At 30.2% G+C, this 26,744-nt stretch overlaps 6 protein-coding genes across 7 annotated transcripts; 3 read left to right on the top strand and 3 right to left on the bottom strand.

The window, feature by feature from the left end:
* The first annotated feature begins 568 nt into the window (after positions 1–568).
* LOC119599905 (serine/threonine-protein kinase PRP4 homolog) lies at positions 569–6,616 on the top strand. Of its 2 annotated transcripts, XR_005231105.1 has the most exons (12): positions 569–756; positions 880–1,326; positions 1,390–2,542; positions 2,604–2,951; positions 3,065–3,297; positions 3,355–3,463; positions 3,522–3,954; positions 4,040–4,143; positions 4,557–4,863; positions 5,513–5,631; positions 5,858–5,952; positions 6,026–6,616. XR_005231105.1 is itself a non-coding variant. In XM_037949847.1 (9 exons), the coding sequence occupies exons 1-9, from the start codon at positions 737–739 to the stop codon at positions 4,758–4,760; spliced, it is 3,051 nt and encodes a 1,016-aa protein (XP_037805775.1). In that variant the 5' UTR covers positions 569–736; the 3' UTR covers positions 4,761–5,308. The 2 variants fall into 2 exon arrangements, 1 of the variants encoding a protein (XP_037805775.1); XM_037949847.1 differs by lacking the exons at positions 5,513–5,631; positions 5,858–5,952; positions 6,026–6,616 and having other exon boundaries at positions 4,557–5,308.
* Positions 6,617–9,952: 3,336 nt separating this feature from the next.
* Positions 9,953–11,331, bottom strand: LOC119599909 (outer dense fiber protein 3-like). Its single transcript, XM_037949851.1, has 4 exons — positions 11,130–11,331; positions 10,863–11,075; positions 10,613–10,802; positions 9,953–10,545 (listed from the first exon to the last, which is right to left on the bottom strand). Exons 1-4 carry the CDS (start codon positions 11,140–11,142, stop codon positions 10,281–10,283), a joined length of 681 nt encoding a protein of 226 aa, XP_037805779.1. The 5' UTR covers positions 11,143–11,331; the 3' UTR covers positions 9,953–10,280.
* Positions 11,332–11,568: 237 nt separating this feature from the next.
* On the bottom strand, positions 11,569–12,128 carry LOC119599910. The gene is made up of 2 exons (XM_037949852.1): positions 12,005–12,128; positions 11,569–11,929 (listed from the first exon to the last, which is right to left on the bottom strand). Exons 1-2 carry the CDS (start codon positions 12,018–12,020, stop codon positions 11,625–11,627), a joined length of 321 nt encoding a protein of 106 aa, XP_037805780.1. The 5' UTR covers positions 12,021–12,128; the 3' UTR covers positions 11,569–11,624.
* A 487-nt stretch (positions 12,129–12,615) lies between these two features.
* On the top strand, positions 12,616–14,549 carry LOC119599908 (charged multivesicular body protein 7). The gene is made up of 4 exons (XM_037949849.1): positions 12,616–13,163; positions 13,226–13,442; positions 13,641–13,850; positions 13,917–14,549. Exons 1-4 carry the CDS (start codon positions 12,687–12,689, stop codon positions 14,387–14,389), a joined length of 1,377 nt encoding a protein of 458 aa, XP_037805777.1. The 5' UTR covers positions 12,616–12,686; the 3' UTR covers positions 14,390–14,549.
* Positions 14,550–14,826: 277 nt separating this feature from the next.
* LOC119599907 (transcription elongation factor B polypeptide 3) lies at positions 14,827–21,603 on the bottom strand. The gene is made up of 8 exons (XM_037949848.1): positions 21,072–21,603; positions 17,428–18,261; positions 16,815–17,363; positions 16,535–16,749; positions 16,367–16,461; positions 16,106–16,305; positions 15,744–16,035; positions 14,827–15,668 (listed from the first exon to the last, which is right to left on the bottom strand). The coding sequence occupies exons 1-8, from the start codon at positions 21,141–21,143 to the stop codon at positions 15,592–15,594; spliced, it is 2,334 nt and encodes a 777-aa protein (XP_037805776.1). The 5' UTR covers positions 21,144–21,603; the 3' UTR covers positions 14,827–15,591.
* A 1,194-nt stretch (positions 21,604–22,797) lies between these two features.
* LOC119599914 (uncharacterized protein CG4449) lies at positions 22,798–25,526 on the top strand. The gene is made up of 4 exons (XM_037949857.1): positions 22,798–23,034; positions 23,096–24,160; positions 24,892–25,102; positions 25,180–25,526. Exons 1-4 carry the CDS (start codon positions 22,986–22,988, stop codon positions 25,268–25,270), a joined length of 1,416 nt encoding a protein of 471 aa, XP_037805785.1. The 5' UTR covers positions 22,798–22,985; the 3' UTR covers positions 25,271–25,526.
* The last annotated feature ends 1,218 nt before the right edge of the window (positions 25,527–26,744 follow it).

Below are 26,744 nucleotides of genomic sequence, written 5' to 3'. Positions count from 1 at the left end.
AATTCGGATAATGTCGATATAAAAAAAGTTCGACAAGTCGAGTAAAGGATTTTGTAAATAAAAATTTATATTTTTTTACTGACCTATACCCGTCTGTAACAAAAAAATCGAATTTAACAATGTGTCTGTTTTTATAGCAAAAACAATTTAAAGGTTTTTATATAAAAACATAAAAAGTCGACTTTCTACAGAAAATGCAAAAAAATGGCATATTCCAAAAATGTTCAATTATAAAAAAACACTTTAGCGAGTTTGGTGCTGTCCAAGAGGAATAAAAATAAAAAGTTCTTTCAAATTATAAAAAAATATATTATAATATTAACAAAATTTTTATTTGAGCGATATATTTAAATAAATATATGTATATATGTACATACATTTAAAAAATTCTTCATTGGTAACCATGATTTGTTCTACACTTTTATTTAGCATTACGTTAACGAAATAATTCAAAAACAATCATTTTTAATATAATTCCCAATAACTTATTTTATAATACCAGGATACAAAGGTAATAATAGTACTAAAAAATACAACTGTGTTTTGTTTTTTTCTCTTTGACAAGCCAAAAATAAGTCAAAACAGTTTTGCAGCTGTCATATCTATAAAAAGATAAATTGTGAAAATATTTTCAGTAATTTCTCTCAAGAATATAATAATTTTAATTTTGAAAACCAATTTAACATTGTTTTAAATAATTTTATACTTCTGAAACAATAAATAAGACTAAAAAGAAATGTCTAGTGATGAAAATAGGTCAGTATTTTTCTAATTACTAATGTATAAAACATATTGAGGTTATGTTTTCTGTACATTTTTCGTTTACATTCATTAACGTATACATAATTTTGATACCACCTATCTATCCTTTTGTTGCAGTTATGACTCCAATAATGAGGATGGTCCGGAAGAGAAACGTTCCAAACATTCTACAGGCTCACATCACAAGAAATCGAAAAAACACAAAAAACATAAGAAATCTAATAAATCTGACAAATCGCATAAAAAACATAAAAAATCTAAGAAGAGACATCGCCACCATTCCCATTCATCGTCGGATTCGGCTTCGGAGGATGAGTCAACAATGGTGGAGAAACGAAAGAGCGGTGCTATTAATGAGAAATTTACGGAAATAATGAAAAAAGCTAATAAAGATAAAAATTGCGCTTTAAGGGTGGAACATGATGTTAAAACAAATAAATTTTTGATAACAAAACCAAACATACAGACCGATCCGTGCAGTTTGGTGGAGGAAATTACGAAGACAATACAGACAAAGGTGTTACCAGTTATGGAAGTTGTGTCATCCGGTAGCGAAAGTGATGTGTAAGTTAAAAATCATTACGAAAACAAACATTTCCTTGATAATTAAATTTTAACAATTTTCAGACCTGTTGATGTAGCAAGTCCTGATTTAGCCATAATAGAAGATGATCTCAATTTAGATGAATTGATGAAGCAAAAAGCCCTTTTACAAGCTCGCTTAGGTGCTTATATGTCAGACACTGAAGGTGATGGCAGTCGCTCAGGCTCATTGGCTAAACGTCCCTTGCCAGAGATTGACTTAAACTCAAAGAAGTTGCCTTCTCTGCCCAATACTGGTATTGATAAGAACAAAAAGATTGAACAAAAAATTCCATCATCAACATCATCTGCAACTAGTAAAATTAATTTAAATAATATTTCTAAAGAAAAAGTTACAAATGAAAACGATGTTATATTATTGGATGATTCTAGCGGTGGTAATGACACACCGGTGGAGCAACATTCGGCCAGTAGGGAGCGATCACGTAAGGTAAGACATTCAAGTGAACATGATCGTAGGTCTGGTAGAGGACGTAAATCAGTGACACCACAACCAACACACACGGTTAAAGAGAAAAGCGATAGACGCTCTTCAAGAGATGTTCGAGATCATCATCAAAGGCTCTCACAGTCGGAGCGTTATGCACGCAATAATCGAAGTCGAAGCCGTTCTACAGGCCGCCGAGTAGATTCACACGATAGACGCCATCATGTAGAGGGTGATGAAGATCGTAATCGTCAGCGTCATAGAGAACATTATGATCAAAATCGTCAAAAAGAAGATCTACGACAAGAAATTAATAGAGATAAATTGCGCGAACGTGATACCAGCCGTGATCGTGATAATAAAGGACGTGATGAGAGAACAAATCGTGCTGTTGAACGTAGTGGTGGTCCTGCGAACAACCGTGGTCAGGATAGGGGACGTGATAGGGATCGCAATAGAGAGCGAGAAAGATGGATGCGTGAGAGATCACATAGTCGTAGTAAAGCCGAATCAGATCGCAAACGTGAACGAGAAAGAGAGCGTCAACGATCTGGTCGCGATCGTTCTGAACGTAACGACACTAAGGATCGCGATCGTTATCGTGGTTCTCTCAGTGAGGGACAAAAGGCTCAACAGAAGGACTCCAGTAGCGATGAGGAGGTTAATATAAATATAAACATTGATGAAGACGACGATGACGAAGAGAAAATCATTGAAATGAGACGCAAACAACGTGAGGAATTGTTAAAGGTAAGTTGGCCTGTTTAATCAGAAGAAATTAAATTGCTTTTATAACAGCATTACTTTACAGAAATTGGCCGGATCAAAACAAATTGATGCACCAAAACCGCCAGCACCATCTGCCCAGTCCAGCTCATCATCTTCCTCAGCCACCAACTCTAATAATGGTAGTGATAAACGTAAAAATTCATATAGTCCGGAGAAAAAACTTTCTCCAACAAAACAACGTAGATCTCGTACACGGTCACCGTTGACATCGGAATCGTCGTCTCGTCACCCCACAGAACAAAATGATGTTACGCCACCAGACTCTAAAGAAGATCAAGAAAATAATAACAAATCTATCAATAATAAGGAAAAAGAAAAAAGACCAGAATGGGATATGTTTGCAGATCAAGATGTTGATTCCAATTTCGATGTGAGTCGTTGGCTTGTAAATTTCAGACTAATTATAAAGATTGTTCAAATAAATAATTGCAAAAAAACACTTAACGATTGGAAATTAATGACAGTTGTTTTGCTTTTTTACAGTCTCCAAGTACCATAGTACAAAATAAAAATATGGCTGAAAATCCAGCTCTTACTGATAATTGGGATGATGCCGAAGGTTATTATCGAGTACGCATTGGAGAAGTCTTAGATACTCGTTATGTTGTTTGCGGCTATACGGGTCAAGGTGTTTTCAGCAATGTTATACGAGCACGTGATCAAGCAAGAGGAAATGCAAACGTAGCGGTTAAAATTATACGTAATAATGAAATCATGTAAGTAATGGATGAATAAATTTATCATTTTATGTTCTAAAAATATTTTGCTTTCAGGCATAAGACTGGCTTGCGTGAATTAGAAATATTAAAGAAACTTAACGATGCCGATCCGGATGATCGTTTTCACTGTTTGCGCTTATATAGACACTTCTTCCATAAACAGGTTAGTTAAGAATTGAACATCTAATGTCCCGATATTTAATGACATAATTTTATTACAGCATTTGTGTATGGTGTTTGAACCATTGGCAATGAATTTACGTGAAGTTCTTAAGAAATATGGCAAAAATGTTGGCCTACACATTAAAGCTGTGCGCAGTTATACACAACAATTGTTCTTAGCTTTAAAGCTTTTAAAGAAAACTGGTATATTACATGCTGACATAAAACCCGACAATATTTTAGTTAACGAAAATAACTTAATCTTAAAGTTGTGTGATTTTGGTTCAGCCTCCACCATAAATGATAACGAAATCACACCCTATTTAATATCAAGATTTTATCGTGCGCCCGAAATTATTTTGGGCATACCTTATGATTATGGTATTGATATGTGGTCGGCGGGATGTACTATTTATGAATTGTACACAGGCAAAATACTCTTTAGTGGCAAAAGTAATAATCAAATGTTGAAATATTTTATGGATTTGAAAGGTGGGTTGTTGTTTTTTTTTTATTAAGGGTTTATAAGTTGTACATGATGATGTCTAATGAAATGTTTAACTTTTTTTATTTTAAGGTAAAATTCCTAATCGCATAATACGTAAAGGACAATTTAAAGATCAGCATTTTGATCAAAGTTGTAATTTCCTGTATCATGAAATCGATAAAGTTACAGAAAGGGTAAGTTTTAATTTAATATTATTTATATATTTATGATAGATTTTGGGGTTGTTGTTGTTGAGGTAACAGATAAAACTATACATTAATCTAATTGGGGGGTTCTACATCAATGTTCCGGCCTAAAAATTGCGTTACTTCAACTGGATGTGTCCACAAATCCATTGGACAAAGCGAAGTAGGGTTAGCTGAGTAGTTTAATATGTGGTGGGTGTCATGAGAACTTTGGCGGGCAGGTTGAGTGAGTGTTTTTGCAGATGGTCACAAAATTCTCGTGATGAACGTTAATCATCTTTTGTCTATGTAATCGAATGATATGGTGTTACTGATTTACTTCTTCTTCCAAATCTAAAATTATCCTTTTAATTTTAACTGATAATTTTTGTATATTTATAATTTGTTTTCCTTTACTTTAGGAAAAAATTGTTGTAATGCCGGTCATCAAAGCTTCACGAAACTTACAACAAGAATTAATAGCCGACCAAAATCTACCCGATGATCAGCATCGTAAAGTGACACAACTAAAAGATTTACTGGATAATATGTTTGCTCTGGATCCCTCTAAACGTATTTCATTGAATCAGGCTCTAACACATCCTTTCATACAGGAAAAGATGTAAACTCACAACAGCAAATTCATTACCCACCAACATTTGGCCTTTAACAATGGAAAATGGCTTAAAATACAAAGACAGACAAGAACTTGGTTAAACAAAGTTAAATGTAATTTATTCCTCTTTATAAAAAAAACTTCATTTATTTTTAAATTTTAGTATCTAATAATTAAAAGTTTTTTTTCAAAAAAGAGAAAAGTACTTTATGAAAAAAGTAATTGAAAGTAGTTAAATTGGCAAAATACATTCAGCAAACAAACAAATCGTTTAAGAAAAAAGTGAAAAAAACATGAAAACAAAAGTTTGGTTTAATAGTATTGACTGCTGCTTTGATTTTAGAATTTGTGTAAAAAGTTAAATGCAAACAGCAAAAACAAACAAAAATCATTTAACAGAAAAAAACTTAATTTATTTATTAACTTCTAATATAAAGCATGCTGTTTAATTCAGCTGTTAGTTAACTAAAGTTGATACAAACTATATACAGAACATACCTACACACATACTTATATATTAAACATATATTCATATTAAAATTGTAGTGTTTTTTCTTCTTTTAAACTATTTTATAATTAATAAGCCTATTAAGAGATATTTGTTTAGTAAAGATTTTAATTATTGTCTATAATGACCAAGAAATGAAACCAAAAAAAAAAAAAAAAAAAACAAAACAAAAAACAGCATGTATTTGTATTTTATTCTTTTTCAACTTGTTGATTATTAGTTGGCACGTTTTACTAATCTCTTTACCTTTTCAGAATGGAGTCTCAAAAATTAAGATGATGCTATTTCACCATCAGCAGAGGATAGAACTCTCTTCCAAACTAAACATAAAAAGTTTACACAAATAAAATTTTTGAGAAAGAGTACAACTCTGGTAATAATATGGGCAATATCTCTATCAATCTATATAATTTTGTTTATTTAACTTAAGAATCATTTAATTATTTTCAAACCCGTTTTTCCAACAAAAAAAAAAAAAAAAAAGAAAACAAATTAAATGATTCTTTTAACAATAAATTTTTGTTATATTGTTAAATATTCTCCTTATTGCACTTTCACTAAAGTGTTTGTTGTTTTTTTCTCTTTTTTCGAATTTACAGAATTTTGATTGCCGTTATTAATGTGTGTGTGTGAGACTTTTCAAAGAGATTTTTGTTAGAAAAGTGTTTTAAAAGTAATTTGGTATAGAAATGTCGTAAGTCGCTAAAGTTTTATTGAACTTGATGCATATTATTTAATTAAATAATTTATTTTTCTCATTTAATTAGGTGATAAATTGGAGAAATCTTGATGTTTGACCAGGCATGTTACAGAGTATGTCATATATAAATGTAACAGGTTTGAATTAAATTATTATTGATTTATTTAAAAAATTATTTTGGATAAAAACACATTTATGCGTAATAATATATTACTGCAAATTATATACTTATGAAAAAACTACGGGCAAAACAATTATAACAAAATTTTGCACCAGTCACCTTAAACGCAAACTGCCCTATCGAACATTTTGAAAATTTTACAGGAGATCTATTTTTTCATTAATTAACAAAATTTTTAAAGGTACAACTTCTCAGTCTAACAGGGAAGTATTGAGGGTATTTCTGATCATTTAGTTGCGACCTCGGACTTCGAAGATATACCATCAATAATAGTGTTTTCTAGTAGGGATGGGTGGATTTGGTCCGCAAAGATCGAAAAAAGTAGAAGCAATTTAATTTCCTTTCAATGCTTTACGATTGTGTGTATTCTGTATTACGATCGTAGCTACGTTTTTGTAAATTGTTGTTTATGTGGCGAAGAGTCGAATTGAAAAGCACCCAGCAAAAAAAGACGTGCAAAAAAGTAGTAAATGCATGGGTTGAACTGATAATGAACTGGTTCATATTTAGGGGAAACATGCATGATTTTAACATTAGCGTGTCATTGGCATGCATGGGTTCGTATTTGCAGAAATAGTTCGTCATTTAAATGAGTTCTTATAACCAATGAATATTCGATGATTCTCAAGCGAATTTTCATTGGTGCACTATATTTATTTAAAAATGCATTAAAGGTATTTCGATTTAATTATCAATTTTTAAATAATTTTTTTGAGTGATATTGACAAAAATAGAATAAGATAAAACATAACTAACTGATTTTGATTGGATTTAAATTCATGCAGAGGAAAAATACCCATTGTGTTTTAAAATCCGTTAAGCAGTCTCGGTTTTTTCCTTCTTTTATTAATGGACTTAATATTACTAATTTTAATGGACTTAATATTACTAATTTTAACAAAAATCTAATAAAAAAATTAATGTCACTTTTAATCTTTATTGTATGAAATGCACGTTTTCGTTAAATCTCCTAAGAGAATACCAAATTACAGTAAAATATTACAATTCCTATAGTGGAGTTACATGAGTGAATTTGGGTGTATTTTTCATGCCTTCACTGATGACAAATTTATTAGAATTTAGGCATGTATTTAAAACGCATTAAATAGAATACTTACTAAAGAAATCATGAAAATATCTCTTCTTCTTTAACAACTTCAAAATTTTTTTGCTGGGCAGTGTACCAAAGTTTCGATTCGAATTGAAATGCAGAATAAGGTTGACTGTTTGATGGGTGGGCAGAGATCCAAGATGGAATCCAGCACATGGGTTGGAGTTTTTCTTTACTATGGTGTCGGAAGTAGGTAACCCTTTATAATGATAGTCAGGCAGCTTTAAGAGCTTTAAAATTTATCATGGGCCGGAAGTAACGATTTATGTTGGTAGGCAGCTCTTAGAGCTTTGCAATTTAAAGACATACCAACCGATCCTGGCACAGTAGGATGGATTACAGGCTCTCTAAGGACAATCTTTCTTCCATGTCCATTTTCTTCCTTTTTACCAATCTGGAGGAGATTTTTTTTTTCATATCTTGCTCTCTCATGTTCTTTCTTAAAGGGAATCACAACGGACTCTTTGGATCTCCGAGTGGGTACACACCGTATGGTATACATTCCTTTTAAACTTAACTAAAATAAAATCCATCAGTTTTGAGAATTGACAATGTTGTTGTTGAAACAGTTTGACTATGGCGGATAGTTCTTTACTGGGGTAAAGAAACGTTCGGTTGATTGAGCTGTCGCTCAAAGGGACTAGGGTGGTTCTGGAGCGAAGATCCAATTGTCTAAAATAAGGCCTGATTTGTTTATAGTGGCAGATTTTGGTATGTGAAGTCAAAATTTGTATACCTTACCCCACTACAGTGAGTAGGGTATTATGCGTTTGTGCTGATGTTTGTTACATCCAAAAATATTGGTCCTACACCCGCCTTAAAGTATACCAATCGGCTCAGAATCACTTCGACTAAGCTATGTCCCTCTGTCTGTCTGTCCGGCCGTCTGTGTGTTCATGTAAACTTTGTGTGTAATTTTCAAGATAATTTGAAATAATTTTGGACCAAGGTCGAAGCCTATTGATTGAAATCGCTCCGGGCTTTTGAGCTTATAATTATGTTAAATGTTGTAGAATCTCTACAAAAAATGAAATCTTAATTTTATATAAGTTTAAACGATTTTCGTAATAAACTGGCCTCATTTGACCCTAGTCCCCTTCCAAAAATGACGTGAAGGTGAAAATTTACTTTTAAACACTAATATCACGTTGAAGTTCTGCATAAATAACTGTCAACATAAATCGCTTTACCAAAACTTATACGGATATGACCATATTTACCTTTGTCCCCACATAACCCCAAATTCAGAAAATCACTTTTTTGGCAAGAAATAGTTAAAATATTTATGTATTTCGAAATTAAATTAAAATGCTTTATTATTAGAAAAATAATTCACACTTTTAACATACTGGTGTAGGGTATCATATGGTCGGACATGTTTTTGTGAATATTTGTTTTGATACAATACATCAAAATCAATTATAAAATCGATTTGTATTTTTGGTTATATAGGGCAGTTTGCTTTTTAGCTGACGATTTGTAGAAATCGATATAGAAAGGGGAATATATCGATTTTATAAAATACAATTATGTAATTATTTTGTATTTATAATGAAAATGTTAAAACGTTCACCGAAACTACAATGCAAATATTTCTAATTATTGATAATTACGGTACTGCTACACCTTTAATATAAATTGATCAATTTGGATCACGACCTATTTAAATACATTGATAAATACCTCGGCTATACTGCACTTTCAATATTTATCGCGTCAGTAATTACATTATTTTGTAGTACCGGAATTTCGGTAATAGCTGTATTTTAGTTTATTTCGGTAACGCTAGTAGTGCTGATTAGAGGTAACAATGTTTTGTTGTGAAAATGCATATCGCAGTAAGAGACAGTCAATATATTAGTAGCTGAAAGGTATATAGATTAATTATCTGATGATATATGATAAATCCAAGTTATAGTCACAGTAAATTATTCCTGAATAATGATTTCATATTACAAGCGGCATGAATACTACTTTGTAGAACAAATCATAATATCACAATATAGTTGTATATACATACATGATATCATGGGGCAAATATAGAAAACATGATAAATTTAAACTATTTTTTATTGTACTATACAAAGAATAATAAGAAGTTGGACTATGACATTGTTTTACAACAATAACATTTCCTTCTCTTCACAGACGAGTTCTGTGTAAATTCAACACACTTGTGAGAACTCAATTCTCTCACAATACTTCAAAACTTTTTCGCGAAAATACCGGGATAATAGGACTTGAACGACGTTTTTTCACAAACACATAACTATTTTTTAATTTTTTACACAATTTTATCGCATTTAACAATCCGAAATATTTTTATTTTTCACAAACTAAAAAAAAATTTTTTTAATTTTTTTGACAATTAATTTTTGTGTGTTGAAATTAAAATTGACAAAACAAAGTTGTATGTTTTGGTATTGAAAATGAAAAAATTATTTAAAATAAACTTATTTTTTTGCAAAAAAGAGATTTTAAGTCCGAAAAAAATATTTATTAAATGTTTACTGATTAGATGTGGGCAAAATAAATTAAAAAATCTGCGAATGTAGAAATTTAAATGTTATTTATTTTTCCTAAAATTTTTATGTACGATTTTATGCAAGTACGTATGTTTGAAAAGTGTGGTGAAAGTGGTTGGAGCTCCAATACTAATACAAAAATTCTACCAATACATACTTAGAGTTAGGTACCGAATGACAACTCCTTTACGTACCAACTGACAAGCCCCAATTTCTTTATATTCTTTGGTACTATAATTCTCAAATTTTAAATTTATACAAAAGATATTCCCAAATCATAAAAAATTAATTAGTTACACAATTACTATTTTGGTCTTTACTATTAAGCTTATAAAAATTTCTTAAAAATAAGTAATTCAATAATGTAACCGTTTGAAAACTTATTCTTATCCGAAAATTTAAATGTTAAAATTCGGATAATAACAAGAAATCAAACAGACATAATCAAATTACAATATTTCTACGGTTCCAATCATCAACTATTTCAACCTAATTAATCCATAATTCATACGTTATCACAAGACACTATCATGGGTGGTGCTTTCGGAGAATGGCGTATACCGAAAGAATAAGCTGGAGATGATTTACCCGGCTTATAGTTTGTGCGATCGTATGCATTCGAACCAGGCACAATAGATTTGTCAATAATTTTTGAGCGGGGATACATGGAATATTCTGGTGCTTTAAGCATTGTTACTTTTAAATTACTAGCAGGATAATTAGCCGGTCCTGGAGAGCCGGCCTTATCTTTTAAAGCTGTCTTTATGCCTCTACAAATATAAAAATGTTGTATAGATAAGAACTGAATAATTATAAACTAACAGATTGATTCTATACATGCTATAAGCCGGAGCTGATTTTTTAACCACGCCATCTTTAATGCCATAGGCATTAGGTCCGGGGCATACATTTTTGAAACGAAAATTGTCACGACGACCCATAGAATATGAGGGTGGAGCTGTGACATTTACATAAGGTCTTTTTGATACATCATAATTCGCTGGGCCTGGACCTATATTTCTGGTATCTTTTTTTGTAAAATTTTTAATTTCTATAAAGTTTAAGTAAATAATATATCTATATGTACCTTTAACAAATGTCCTAGCCGCCATGCTGTACGCTTTACTGGTTACTCTTCCATAACGCGTTAAATTTTGCGTGTTAATACCAGGTCCTGGTGTTATACTAACATTTTTAACTTTCAATCGACCACCCATTGTATATTGTGGACTACGCTGTTTGCGCTGATCATGTTTTTCATAGCCGATTGTTGGGGGTAGAGAATAAGCAGGACCCGGACCTTTTAGAAATATGGTTTGAATATGATTCAATCAATTATATTGATTAATTTTACCTATTGAACCCATTGTATGCCAATTATGTTAGCAGATGAATTATACAATTAATTTAGATTTTTTAAATTTAGTCCGAAAACTTAAAGCTAAAAAAATAAAAGAAAATTTTTGTCGAGTAATGAAAATGAAGTAAATAAACATTTTAATTAAAAATATATATATTTTTTTTTTTCAAATTGTGACAGTTTAGGAAAAGTTATATGACCAGTGTGTACATTTAAACATGGTATAAAAAATATTAGATTAAATCATGCATTTAAACATCCATAAAATAAAGATCACTGAAAAACATGAGGATAAACAAGTTCTAACAAAGAGTTGTCTGTATTCTATATAAAACTACTATAATTATTTTTTCTTCAGTAAAATATACAAAAATTTATTGTAAACTTTTTAACTACATTTTTTAAATATTTATTTCATTTTTTATTTATCTGCATTAAACAAACGACCAATTTACAAAAATCAGGGAAATTGATTTTATGTTTATATCTTTAATGTTTTATATAATCTGGCAAAATTAAAGGTACCGAACGATTGGAGTAACGTCTACCAAATGAATATGATGGTGCTGTTCTTCCGGGCTTATAGTTGCTGCGATCATATGCATTTGCTCCGGGTACATGTGAAAAACGAATTTTCATGCGCGAGCCAATACTGTATTGCGGACTAGACGATTTCACCAAGGAAATATTGCTTGTATCGTATAATGCTGGTCCCGGTGAGCGGAAATTTTCATTGACTGGCACCATAATTGAATAACGACTTATGTTATTAAGTGGGCGAAATGACCCTGAATCTAGAATATTTTATAAGTTATATTTATGGTTGTAGAGGTAAGTATTTTAAACTAGCTGTGTTGTTTAATAGATACCATGGGAGTCTGCCATAATTTTGGGAGGTTAACTAATTTAATAATTTTTCTTTTTGCTTTAATAAATAAATAATTTAGAAATAAAATACACAATTGTTTTTTTTTTTTTATTATTAAAATGACAAGTTATAACCGGGTGGAAATAGAAAAAAATACATTTCATAAAATTTTACTGGTGCTAGCAAAGTACTTCAATTCTAAATTTAGAAAAACTGAAACTATCCAAATGAAAATAAAACCCTAATTTAAGCAGGAATAAGAATTTTGACAGGAAAGATTGTAAATAAAATTTTAATGGGAATCTTGTTTTATAAACTTTAAAAAAAATATAAATTTGATTATGAATATGAAAATATAAAAATGAAACCATAGTATATAATTTTAATTTATTCCAAATATTTTTCATTTAAATTAAAAAATATATTCAAACATTCTGCACATTAAATTTTAAGCAAAACAGCCAAAAGCATTATTTGTTTACTGTATGTAGTGATGTGTGTCGCTAATCGTTGCAATTGTAATTATACATACAAAATGCCTATCAAATTTGACACATCTCTATACAAATATTGTTCCATCCCTAACAAACTTGTGTCGTATCACTGCAGAAGAAAAAAATCAAAACAAAACAAAAAAATATTTTCACCAAAAGGCTTCAAGGAACAAAAACAATCTTTACACAATGTCTACTCAAACAACTCCAATAAAAAACACGAAATCAAACGAACCATACCCTTATCCAAATTGCTGGCAAGATGATGCCCGTGTCCAAGTGCTATTGGCTCCATTTCGCGACCGTAGTGTTAATCCGGAAAATTACGACTCAAAAATGAAATTTTGGCAAGACACTATACGAGAGTATTGTCTTTTTAAGGGTAAAGCCAATTTCTGTAAACAGGAATTACAGAGCAATTTCACTAAAGGCCAACGAGTGCCCTGTTGCCTAGATGCTGTATTGGTTGAAATGCAAAGACAAAAACTAATACGTTTACGCAAAGACTATGAATATGATCCGGAAAATAGTTGGTCCGGCTGGGCGGTAAATAGTTTTGTAAAGAAGCCATTATCTTGGGGTTTCGATAAAATTAAAGAGAAACTTGGTGCTTTGGATGCAGCACAAATGGGCTTAATACAGTTTATACATATGGAGGTTATTAGGGTAAGTCTTAAATTAACATGGTAGTTTCAACAATCCTTAAATTGTTTAGTTTTTCTTTTTAGCAATATTGCTCGGAGTTGTTGAATGTATTGCTACAGCCTCCCTACTTGGGTACACTTCATCACTATGACAATTTGTGTAAAGAACTTTGTCCTTCTTTGAATATATCAGAGGAATGTTTGCGTATTTGTCTTCATACTTTAAATGTTCAAAGGAAAATTGGTTTGGAATACAAGACAAATACAAATGAATTGCAAATTCATTTGGTAAAGATACCATGTAAGTATACATTGCTGTTTTAAACGTTAATTGGATAACCGGCAATTCCAAATAATCTATGTATATATTGGTTTCTATAGACTTTATTTCAAATCAGTAAATGCTTGGTAAAAATCTGAATACATATATGTATATCCTTATAAAATCTGTGTTAAAAAACATAGTAATTTTTCATATTCGACTTTCTTCAAATTGTAGCGAAGGAGGACCCTGATGTAAATATTACCCAAAACGATCATGCCATCCATAATTTACAAGTAACAAAAACGACTTTAGTTAAACAAATCGATGACATCGAAATGGAAATTAAAGATAATGAAAATAAGGCACGGCAATATATTAAGGAAAACAAAAGGCTACTGGCCAAAACCTATTTGCGTAAAAAACATTTATTGGAGAAAAATCATGGTAATTTTGGAAATTAAAAATGTTTATAGCTACTTACACTTATTTATACATTATCAACATTTACAGAACGTCGCAGCTTAGCTTTGCACAACATAGAAACACTACTGTCAAATGTTCATGAAGCCAAGTTGAATGGCGTTATATTGGATGCCTACAAATTTGGCTCGAAAGCCCTTCAAAATGCTCTCGATGAATCCAATCTCAAATATGATAATGTCGATGAAATTGTCTCAGATGTACGCGAAACCATGGATTCGTATAGAGAGATACAAGATACTTTATCTAATGCCAACTTGGATGAATCATTGGGTTCGCTGGCCGATGAAGATGAATTGGAGAAGGAGCTTAAGGAAATTATGGGTGAATCAATGTCCACAAACACACCAACTAAGAATGTAGCTGAGAATAACAATATTAGTGTTACCATGCCACAGAAGATAGAAATTACAGATGCGGAATTATTGGATATGTTGAATGGTTTAGAAATCGAACAAAACTCTCCTGGCAAAGATGTTAGTGGTGGGGTCTTGGATGCTTAGAGAAGTCTATTTGAGTTTGTATAACTTTGAAGTTAGAAAGTGTTTTAAAGTGTGTGTTTTTATATTACGATTATTGTTTGTTTTTGTATTTTTCTGCAATTTAAATAAAAATTAAAAAGAAATTGAAAATTTAAAAAATTTTCGATTTTGTTTGATCAAATTTTTATTGATTTATTTGGGACCTTTTTTACTAAATGATAATGAACATGCTAGGTCGCTTTCAGCTATTATGGAATAGAAAAGAAATATTTTTTTTGTACTTTTAAGATATAAAATTTGCACTGCTTAATTCATAAATTCGTATGTTTTACTTTCGAATTAAAATTGGGGCTAATCTTTTACCCCCCAATAAAATAATTAAACTACTTTTTGTTATAATTTGTTTTCTATTTAAATAATCTTTTTTGTATTTTATTTGTAATTATTTTTTTTTTTTGCACAATTCTAAACAATTGAGACTTTAACTCTATTTAATCTGACTGTATATATGAATGAGTTTTGATTTGAATTTATAACACAAATTTTGAAATTTAATAAAATCTAATTGCATTTACAAAGTAAATTCTATTTTAATTTATGATTAAAAAAAGAGCAGTATTTAACGACAATGAAACAAAAATGGAATTAACATGTAAATTCTATTTTTATGCACAGCCCATTTAAAACTGTAAATTATTGAAAAAAAACTGTTAATAGAATATTGAAAATCTTAAGATATTAAAAACACAAAGAGTATCAATTATGTTATGAGCAAAGATTTGATTTCTTATTAATTAACTCTACACAAAGACCTATTAGAAAAAATAAATTAGAAAAAAGTGATGTTTATTTGTTTGTGGTATCTTTAGCTAATTAAAGAAGACAAAAATTATATAAAATAAATAAATTTAATTAATAACTAAGAGTAAGTAAAGAAAATAATCTTTATGGGGTTAGAGTTGAAAAAGGAACAAAAATATAAAGTGATTTACTATTTCGAACAGTTTTCATAACAAACAAGTGTCAATTTTAAAGTATTTTAGAGATTTTAAGGGTTTTTTTTTTTTTTTTGAAAAATAGGCAAATATCACGCTATAAATATTTTAATATTACTAAATTATCATGTTGCTATTTGTTTTATAGACATTTTTAAATAAATGTCTATATAATGTTTATAATAAAAATGAGACTTAAAAGAACATTAATTTAAAAACGTCCATTATTTAACGCTTATGACGACCCCGTATAAATTGTAGGGTCTTTTGCATAAGGGGAGCTTTTTTGTTACGAATAGATGAAGCTGAAAATTTTCAAAAGTAACATAATTTTAACATTAATTTTGTAAATATTTTGTTTTTTATGTTTTAATACTTACAGACTTGAGCATGATCTCTAACAGTGGGTGCCACTCTAAGCCTTTGATCTCCAGTTTTAGCTGCATTAGGTGTTACACTAGAAAGTGAAGCTACACGTGCCGCTGGTGTGGCCACCATTTTAGATTTTGTTCCGAATTGTTCTTGTCTTTTCTGAATATTACGTGGGGGCTTAACCATTGAATCTACGAACGCTAATTGTGTTTTTCGCACAGGAGCTGCTGCTATCTTTTGGGATGCTTTTATAGAATCCTTTAGAACACTTAGTCTACGTTCGTCTTCTTCTTGACAACGCTGGTAACATTAATTAAGATAACTAGATTAAATTTTTTCTCGTAATTGAATAATTTTCTTTCGTACTTACAATGTACATTTCTCTCCACGATTCATTTTCAAGACGTTTCTTTGTACGATAGTTACGTGAAACATGTTGTTGCCATAAAACATCACTGTCTTCCATTAGATAGGGATTATATTCTTCGAAAACATACAACTGTTGAGGTGAAGCGCGTTCCAAGACCGGCTTAAGAACTTCAAAGGGCACACCACCAGTGTACTCCAATGCTGTATTTATAATATAGAATTTAATATAAGAACAATTTACCAATATTACTATGCAAATTACCATCAATATTCTTTTGCAATATTCTTATGCACATGTCAAATAGACTGGGTACTTGAAATGTTTGTCCAGTACGAACACCAGAATAAATTTTTGTTCTGACAATTAAAAAAAAAAAAATTGTGAAATAAATGAAACCACTACACTCGAATGAATCATATAATAAAGTACCTCATTGTTTTTGATGAAATACCATGAGTTATAGCTTCGGCATCGGTAAGGGTGCGCACAGGTCTGGATGAGGCAGCAGAGTTATTAAACACACAATCCATAACAGTTTGATTAAGCGGCATGGGCTTATAATTGGTGGATATTGTGGGCAATTCTAAGGCAATGCTAGGATCTAAAGGTTCTAATTTTGCAGATGGTGCCAGTAAATCCGGTTTCTGTGAAAGAAATGTTACACCTCATGATTTTTATCTAAATGTTTAAATAATTTAGTTTAACTTACCATTGCACTGGCTTTTGAAGTACTTGGCGTTGAGTATGATGATGAGGAATTGGAAGTAAATGCTATTCTTGTACCATTTACTTTGTTAGCAACAGTACTCCCACTACTACTACTGCTACTTGCTGTTGGCCTATGCGGTGTGGTAGTTTCCTTTTTAGCTGTACTACTGCCGCTGGCGGGTGTAGAGGGTGATTTCGTTGACTTTTTGCTCTTCTTGACCGGCATATTCAACATGCCCAAGACATCATCAAAATTGGCACCCATCGATGAATCAAAACTATCATCTGCTACTTCTTCTTCTGCCGCCTGCAGGGGTGGTGAAGTTTCCGCTTTAGAGGCTGGTGTTGAGGTTGACGATGATGATTTATGTACTTTTGCCACTTTAGGTTGTGGAGATTTAAAGTCGTTAGAATCATTATCGGAATTGTGGCGTCTTTTGCGTTCGGCACTGTCGGGATCTTTGGTTGAGGATTTAGAGGTAGATGGTGTTGAAGAGGATTTGTGTTCATTTTTATCTTTTGAAGAGGATGATTGAGATGAAGACTTTTCCTTCAATTTTATAGAAGAATGTGTTAAATAAAATTAAAAATCATAAAACGAACAAATTACTTACATCTTTTGTTCGTACTTTATCTTTTGAAGAACTTTTATGTTTATCCGAGCGTTCTTTATCCTTTGACGAGGATTGACTGTGTTTGTCCTCATGCTTAGATTTAGAACTGCTTGAATGACTACTGCTTTTGTGTTGAGATGAATGTGTGTTACTGGGTGATTCCGATTTGTGTTCTTTATCCGTTTTAGATTTTTCTTCACGTTTTTTGTCGTTACGTTCTTTTTCCTTATCATGATCTCGCTCTTTATGCTTATCTTTATCTCTACTACTTTTATGATCGGTCTTCTCTTTTTCTCTCTCCTTATCCTTATGACTGCTACTGCTGCTTTTATGATGACTATCTTTGTCTTTCGAAGACGATGATGATTTATGATGTTCATTAGAGTTTTTTGATGATTTCTCACTATTATGAGATGAAGACTGTTTGCTATGTTCCTTCTGTCCATTACTGCTGCTACTACTACGATCCTTGTGTCTGTCTTTGTGTCTGTCTTTTTTCTCTTCACTACGATGATGTTTCTTGCTGTGTTCATATTGCTGATTGGTGTTATTACGATTATGATTTTCATCATCTTCTTCATCGTGTGGTGTTGTGCCACCATCATCACCATTAGAATCGTTATGCGTTTCACTCTCGTTTGTCTGTGAAGTAGTGTCCATGGGTTCTTCTTCGGCCGCTACCATTGCTTTCCATTTTGTAACCAGAGTTTTAGCTGCAACGCCTATTTCACCATTAAACTTTCTTAATGAGTTAACAGTTTTACCTACACCAGTCTCTTGCAGATGTTCAACTTTAATGGGCAATTTGTAGAGTTTGTTGATACAGTGAAGTAACTGAAATTAAAAAGAGAAAATAAATCATATGAAAGGTAGGTAGTTCTAGTAATTGAGGCAAGTGTATTTTTTATCTATATATATAAAAATGAAAGTGTGTTTGTATGTTTGTTTGTTTGTGCTTTATAGACTGCTAAACGGCTGGACCGATTTTCCTGAAATTTTCACAGTTTCTTCCTGTATGTCTGGAAGGAACTATAGGCTACTTTTTATGTTGAAATTTCAAGTGGGCGACGTGCCACGCCCATATTAAGAATATATTGAATTAGTATATCTGAGATAATATAACAGCTAGAGTCTTCAAATTTTGTCGGAGCAATTTTAGTATCAATATAATTATTTAAGACAAAAAGTGGGCGGCTTAGCATTAGGGGGCGTGGCATCTCGCATATAAATTAAATACAAAAATTCGTTTACCTTAGAAACTATTACAGTTAGAATATTAAAAATTCGCATGAGTAACTTTAAAATCCATGTAAACATTTTGGGAAATAAATTGGCGGACTATCCACGAGGGGAGCAGCAACTCTCATATTAATACAATACAAAAATTAGTTTATCTGGGAAACTAATTGAACTAAATTCTTCAAATTTTGCACTAAGAACTTAAATATTCATCTCAGAGATGGGGGTAGTGCACTAATTTTTAACTATCACTAATTATTAGTGGTAGTTCAAAATTATTCACTACTTTTATTTAAGTTTAGTTATGAATTGAAAAATATAAGCCTCACTCAACAATAGTGATAGTGATATTTAAAAATTTTAACTAAAAATATTTTATAAATAGTTAAAATATTTGTTTTTACAGTGAAACATTTTTTTTGAACTAAATTATTAGTTCAAAAAATATTCCTGCACTATTTTTTTTCAAAGGAGAAATGTTTCCCTAAATTGAAAGTTTAAGTTAATAGTTCAGTCTAGAAATGGTTCAAGTCATGAATTCATTCAAGTCAATGAATAAAACTTTCATTATTTACAAAGTTTCCAAGCTATTGCTGAATAAAAACATCCAGTAACAACAACCTTTTGGCAACTGGCAACGCAGCTGAAGTGGCAATCGAGATACATTAATATATTTCTCCGAGGAGAGTCCAGCATTCCTTTAAAAGAATATAATCGTTCTACTGGAACAGTTTTCTTTTTAAAGCATGAAGTATGTTATTGGAGTAACTGCTTATGTAGGGTCCATTATAGATTCACTCAATTGAGTTATAGTTAAAAAAATAAAATGATCACTAAAAACTATTAGTGCTAAAAATATAAGCTTCACTACCAACCACTAAGCTGGTGAAAATTAGTGAAAAATATATTTATTGAAATAATATTTAGTGCTAGTGAAATATTGATTTAACTAAATATTTTGTGCACTACCCCCATCTCTGATTCATCTGAACATATTGGAGAAAAAAGAGCGGACTTTCGTCATGGGTGGGCTTGGAGCCCCCATATAAATTAAACAGAAAAATTCGTATATGTGAGAAACTGTTAGAGCTAGAATCTTCAAATTTTAATTGAAGAACTTTGACATTCATGTGAGCATTCAGAGAATAATGGGCGGACTTTCAATGGGGAGCTTGGCATCTCACATATGAATTAAATACAAAATTTCGCTTATCAGGTAAACTAATAGAACAAGATTCTTCAAATTTAGCAAGTAGAACTTTATTAGACATATGAACATTTTGAAGAAAAAAAGGGCGGACTTTCATCTGGGGGTTGTGAGTTCCCATATGAATTAAATAGAAAAATTCGTATATCTGAGAAACTATTAGAGCTTGAATATTCAAATTCTACATGAAGATCTTTGACATACATGTGAACATTTAGAGAATAACGGGCGGACTTTCAATGGGGTCTTGGCACACCATATATGAATTAAATACAAAATTTCGTATATCTGGGAAAATATTAGATTTTTTTTAAATTTGCCATCGATTACATTAAAATCTTAATTAACGTTCGGAAAAATTTTATCTCTAAAAAACATCACAGTTAGAATCTTTAAAATTATTAAGAAGATTTTTTTATTTATATTGCTTTTAGGGTAGCAAAGCACACTGGGTATAGCTAGTTAACTATAAATTAACCTGCCAGATCCGTTAAAATATGAGAACCTTTAACATGATACATATGTACGATGTCAAATGTTAGATTATCAACTATCTCTGTGGCGGCAGAAAAGCCTTTATAGATTTTAAGATACATCTGTCTAGTCACCTCTACTTTTGAAGAATAATATAAATCACTACCTATTTGGGTATTTTGAATTGCATGGAGACAAGTTATTTTTATATACCTTTGTATATATGCTTTCTAAAAATTACTTTTTGGCAGATCTCGTATACTTTTTTTTTTTATTTTCAATTACACATTTTTGCTACTATTTTTCACTGTTCTGTATTTTAGAAATAAATAACAAAATGCAACAATAACTAGAGAAAAGAGAATAACATCTGTTAGTACATACATATATGTATATATGACTGACAACAAAATTGTTGTTGTATACATTTTATTTAAATATGTTGTTGTTTAAAATGATTGGTTATTATTTATCTGTGCTCTTTGTAATTTTATTTTTATGGACGACACAAATAGATATCGGCCTGCACTAATGTTAACTAATGCACTAATGGTATAATTAAATAAATAAATCGAAAATTAATGCGAAATAATGTAATATTTGGGAAAATTTAATTATTTCTTAAAATCACTGCAATTTCTATACATTATGTTTACTAGATTTAGTACTGTTTGCGGTCTGGAATTTTATTTATTTATCAACTCTTTAATTAGTTAAAACTTACCCTGGCCTCATTGTCTTGACTGCTATCAATGCTACGTTGATAATGTTGTATAACTTCAACTATAGAGGTCATTATAACTTTAATTTAATTAAACTTTTATGAAATATGCAATATGCTTAATTAAAACTCGCTAATTATTGTCTTATATATTTAATATATAAGTATGTATATGCGAAAATTTCGTGGTGTCGTCCAAAAAAATGAAGGAAAAACTCTACATATGAGGTCCAATGACTTTTCTTCTCGAACGACGTAGTGTATGCGTGTTAGTGCTGCAATTCGTCCAAAGAGACACCATTAATTTTGCTCTTCTATTTTGTTAAACGTCACTAATGCGTTTGCAAAATGTATTTACACGTTTTAGACACAAGTTTTTTATTTGTTAAAACTTTTATTAGTTATTTTAAAACATTTTTTAAAGAAATTGAGTAATTTTTTTAGATTTTATTTATTTTTTCACCAGATTTTTCCAAAAATTGCGACTTCTCGATGAAAGTCGCAGCTGTAAAAATAATAAAATGAAATCCAGGGTACACTTATAAGGTGAAGTCAATTCTACAAAAACAACAAAAGTAGATACTTCTGTCAAAAAATTTAAATGTTGCCACCGTGTTTTTTTTAATTTACCTTACAAAAAGACAATCCCACATGCCCAAAAATCTCTTCATGTAAAGTAAATACATATGTATTATAAGATAACATTTATTAAAAATTATACATGAATTGAAAAATTATTCACAAACAAAATTTTTATTTTATACGGTATTTTGTATGGAAATTTTGTTTTATAAACCTTTTATAAAATACAAATTTTGTTTGTGAATAAGGGGGTTAGAATATTATTTATTATTTACTTATTAAAAAGTAAATAAATTATCAATTAAAATAATAAAAATTAGTATTAGATTACAAAATTGTAAGTAGTAGCAAAAATACAAATTATATACATATTATTTTTATCAGTATAAAGTTCCCTATAATTGATAAAATAGTTGCATATTTAAGACAAATAGTTTGTGCAATTTTTGAGTATTTCGCATAAATTTACTACGGATTAAAATGAATATAAAATTTATTTATTATTTTTTTGTCCTAAAAATATAATGAATCCCTAGATAGTTGTACATATTTTTTCAGATTGTGGCAACTATTAATGGTGTACTTTGACAGTTGTATCTACCTCAAATAAAAAAATGAGTGATCAGCTGTTGAATTGACTTCACCTTATAAGTGCAGCTTGATGAAATCTTTTTTCTCGCGAACAGTAATGGTAATGTAGTGATTTTTGTTGAAAAATATAGCGATTTATAGAATATTTTGGCGTTATAAACAGTACAGAATTTTAAGATTGACAACATGAGAAGAGAACCATAGTTGATAATTTTAGTAACGACATTTGTGTTCAACAGGGATGGGAAACAGGAATAAATTTGTTTAATTTCCACCCTAATTGCAGAAAAACTAAATTTATTAGTAATATTTTGAACTTAAAAAATAAAATAGGCAAAAAAATTACATTTTATATTCTTTATATCTAGCGATTTGCAATCTACATTTGGCGCTAATTTAAAATGTATACAAAATTTGTTGCACATTTTTGCAACCATGAGCTTTGAGCAGGCTTGAACATGTCACCATTTTAAGGACTAATTTGTAAGGGGTGGCATTAGGGAGAAATACATTTCTTTACTTTTTATATATAGAGTTTGACAAAATAAAATTAGTTTTTTTATATGAAGTTTGACATATGAAAAAGTTGTAAACAATTGCCAGCTGTGTTTACTATATCATCTTATTTGTGCGCGTCAAGTTTTGTTATGCTTTATTTTTTAAACATTGCGCTACTTTTTTGCGAAAATATCTTATTTTCGTTGATATTTGGATAAATATATGAACTCCTTATAAAATATAAAAATGACGGAAGAGTTTAATATATTTAAAAATTTGGATGATCTAAGAAAAAGTAAGCAATGCAAAAAAATTATTAAAAGTCAAAATTATTTATTGCAAATATTATTCATTAGCAAATTTCCTGGATCAACTCAAAACTCTGGAGTCGACCAAAAGTGCTGAACTCAATGATAGCTTAGGTTTAGATAATGATGACTTTGATTTTGATTCCCTGGTAAATAATAATGTGCAAAAGAGTCCAACAAAAAGACAGCGGCTCAAGGAAAAAAACACAACACCAGATAAAAAATCAAAGAAAAATGAAAAGTCCCGTAGAAGTTCCACATCAACTGATGGCTCTCTGTCACCAACTTTGCCTTTGTTGGAGAATTTAAGTAAACAAGTAGATGAACAGCCAGTTGGTAGGAGAACAAGAAGATCTTTGGATTTGAGCAAAAAAATTACAGAAACAATATTGGAAAATATTGAACCATCATCGTCCAAGGGCAGAGGGAGAGGAGGTAAAGGAAGAGGTCGAGGTCGTGGCAGAGGAAGAAGAAGAGCAAACAACGCAAGTACATCAGATCTATCGAATAACACAACAGATATTTCAGAAATTTCAAATGGACTATCAAACACCTCCTCAAATGAAGTGTCCACACATGAAGAGGAGTCCGATAACGCCACTACATCCACTCTAACAATAATGGAACGTTTTCTGCAACAGGGTCGTCGTGGTCGTCAACGTGTCATGCGTGCACGTCGTCAATATGTTGCCGAAATTGCTGCTCGTAGTACACAAGTTGATTATATAGATTTAGTTTCCAGTCCTATGCCCCGTGTAGAGGGTTTCATTGAATTAGACTCGGATACAGAAGAAACAGCGCGTACTACACGTAGTAAAAAGAAAAATCAAGAAGAATTTACTATAAATTCCAGTGTAAATAAGGGATCGACTAATGCATCATTGGATATATCATTTGATGAGGACAATCCGGAACTTAATATCAAAGTTAATTGGAAGGGCAAACTGGAGTCATTTAAATTACGTAAATATCAAAAGTTTTCGATTATATTCACACAATTGGCTGAACGTGAGAATATTTCCGTTGAGAATATAGTTTTCAATCTTAATGATCGTATTATTATGGCGGATGATACACCCGATTCGATAAATTACAAAATTTTCCATTTTATTGGTGAGTGATATTTTTAATTTAATTATTTTCATCTTAAATTAAAAGTGTAAATTATGCATGACTTTTGTTGATAGAATTTTTTGTAATCATTTTTATACCCTACAATTTCCTGAGAAAATTATATATATGTTTATGATTCCGTTTGTAATTTTCCTTTTATATAATGGAATCTATTGAGTTACATGTTTGTCTTTTGGTCACAATTAACGGCTGAAATCGGGGATTTTATTTCTAAAAATTAAATTAAAAACATTTAAGATGAAATTTAAAAATTTGATATTTATATTATTTCCGAATATTACTTTATCACGATGTAGTTTAGTAAGCTGAAAATTTTTTATTTAGTATTAGTAGGAATTTGACTTGATTTAGTATTTAGTCCCAATTCTGTGGAAAAAATTCAAATAGCAAAACACTTTTAAAAAATATCATATTTTTTAAATGATATGAACTTTTTCTTTTTTGCTGCAGAATTGTTTTCAATGTACATAGCTTTTAATAAAATTAAGGGTTTTTTGTTTGCGTTTTAAAATTACTTTGTGTTTGTTAATTTACAAAATTGGCGTTTGTTTTTTTTTGGTGAAACTAGTGTTATGTTTTATTTTGTGCGAAATTAAAAAAAAATGTAAAAGCAATAGTTGATGACTGCCAGTAAAAGCAATAGTTGATGACTGCCAGTAAAAGCGAAAAAATGAAATCAAAATTATAACAAATAATCAACTATCTTATAGATGGTCGTGTACTCAAGAATCGTTTCAACTCACCAGGAGCTGTAACAGCAGCCGCTAAAAAACGCGATGCCAATAAAATCACTCTTAAAATTCAGTCTGATAAATGGAAGCGTCCCTTACAAATTGATATAATGAAGACTGATAAATTTCGTATTTTATATATAAAATGTGCAGAAGAATTAAAGATTGCACTAGATCATTTAAAATTAAGGTAAATCATAATTACAAATAAATATAAAATTAATATATTTAATATAAATAAACCAAATTTATTATAACCATTTACAGTTTTGATGGTGAATTGTTGGAGCTGAATGATACTCCTGCAGATTTGGACTTAGAAGGTGGCGAAGCAATTGATTTGCGCATTAAAAACTGATTATATTTAATTGTAGTCATTAAATTTTTTTGTGTTTTTCATTTTTTAAATTAATATGTTAAACAAATTTCCAATAATTTAAACAAATTTCTAATAATTTTTTAACCACTTTTTCTGTATTTTTATTTCTATGTTATATTTTATGTGAATTATCGAGTTTCAGTTTTACTTTATCAATTTTCCTTAATTTGTTTTATGCACAGTTTGATTTTTTAATATACAATAGAACTATATGTTTCCTTATTTTTCCCATAAATCATGTTTATTATTTATCTGTTAGTAATAAAAGTCTTACAAAATATCTACTTTAAAATTTTTTACGTTTTACATAACTAACTAACTAACTAACTAACTAACTAACTACTAACTAACTAACTAACTAACTACTAACTAACTAACTAACTAACTAACTAACTACTAACTAACTAACTAACTAACTAACTAACTAACTAACTAACTAACTAACTAACTAACTAACTAACTAACTAACTAACTAACTAACTAACTAACTAACTAACTAACTAACTAACTAACTAACTAACTACTAACTAACTAACTAACTAACTAACTAACTAACTAACTAACTAACTAACTAACTACTAACTAACTAACTAACTAACTAACTACTAACTAACTAACTAACTAACTAACTAACTAACTAACTAACTAACTAACTAACTAACTAACTACTAACTAACTAACTAACTAACTAACTAACTAACTAACTAACTACTAACTAACTAACTAACTAACTAACTAACTAACTACTAACTAACTAACTAACTAACTAACTAACTAACTAACTAACTAACTAACTAACTAACTAACTAACTAACTAACTAACTAACTAACTAACTAACTAACTAACTACTAACTAACTAACTAACTAACTAACTAACTAACTAACTAACTAACTAACTAACTAACTAACTAACTAACTAACTAACTAACTAACTAACTAACTAACTAACTAACTAACTAACTACTAACTAACTAACTAACTAACTAACTAACTAACTAACTAACTAACTAACTAACTAACTAACTAACTAACTAACTACTAACTAACTAACTAACTAACTAACTAACTAACTAACTAACTAACTAACTAACTAACTAACTAACTAACTAACTAACTAACTAACTAACTAACTAACTAACTAACTAACTAACTAACTAACTAACTAACTACTAACTAACTAACTAACTAACTACTAACTAACTAACTAACTAACTAACTAACTAACTAACTAACTAACTAACTAACTAACTAACTAACTAACTAACTAACTAACTAACTAACTAACTAACTAACTAACTACTAACTAACTAACTAACTAACTAACTAACTAACTAACTAACTAACTAACTAACTAACTAACTAACTAACTAACTAACTAACTAACTAACTAACTAACTAACTAACTAACTAACTAACTAACTAACTAACTAACTAACTAACTAACTAACTAAC

The sequence above is a fragment of the Lucilia sericata genome, unplaced genomic scaffold, assembly GCF_015586225.1.
Source record: "Lucilia sericata isolate MDLA Ls3-8-SP2 unplaced genomic scaffold, ASM1558622v1 Contig000096F_arrow, whole genome shotgun sequence".
In the NCBI taxonomy this organism is placed as follows: Eukaryota; Metazoa; Arthropoda; class Insecta; order Diptera; family Calliphoridae; genus Lucilia; species Lucilia sericata.
This window is presented reverse-complemented; position numbering and strand designations above follow the sequence as displayed.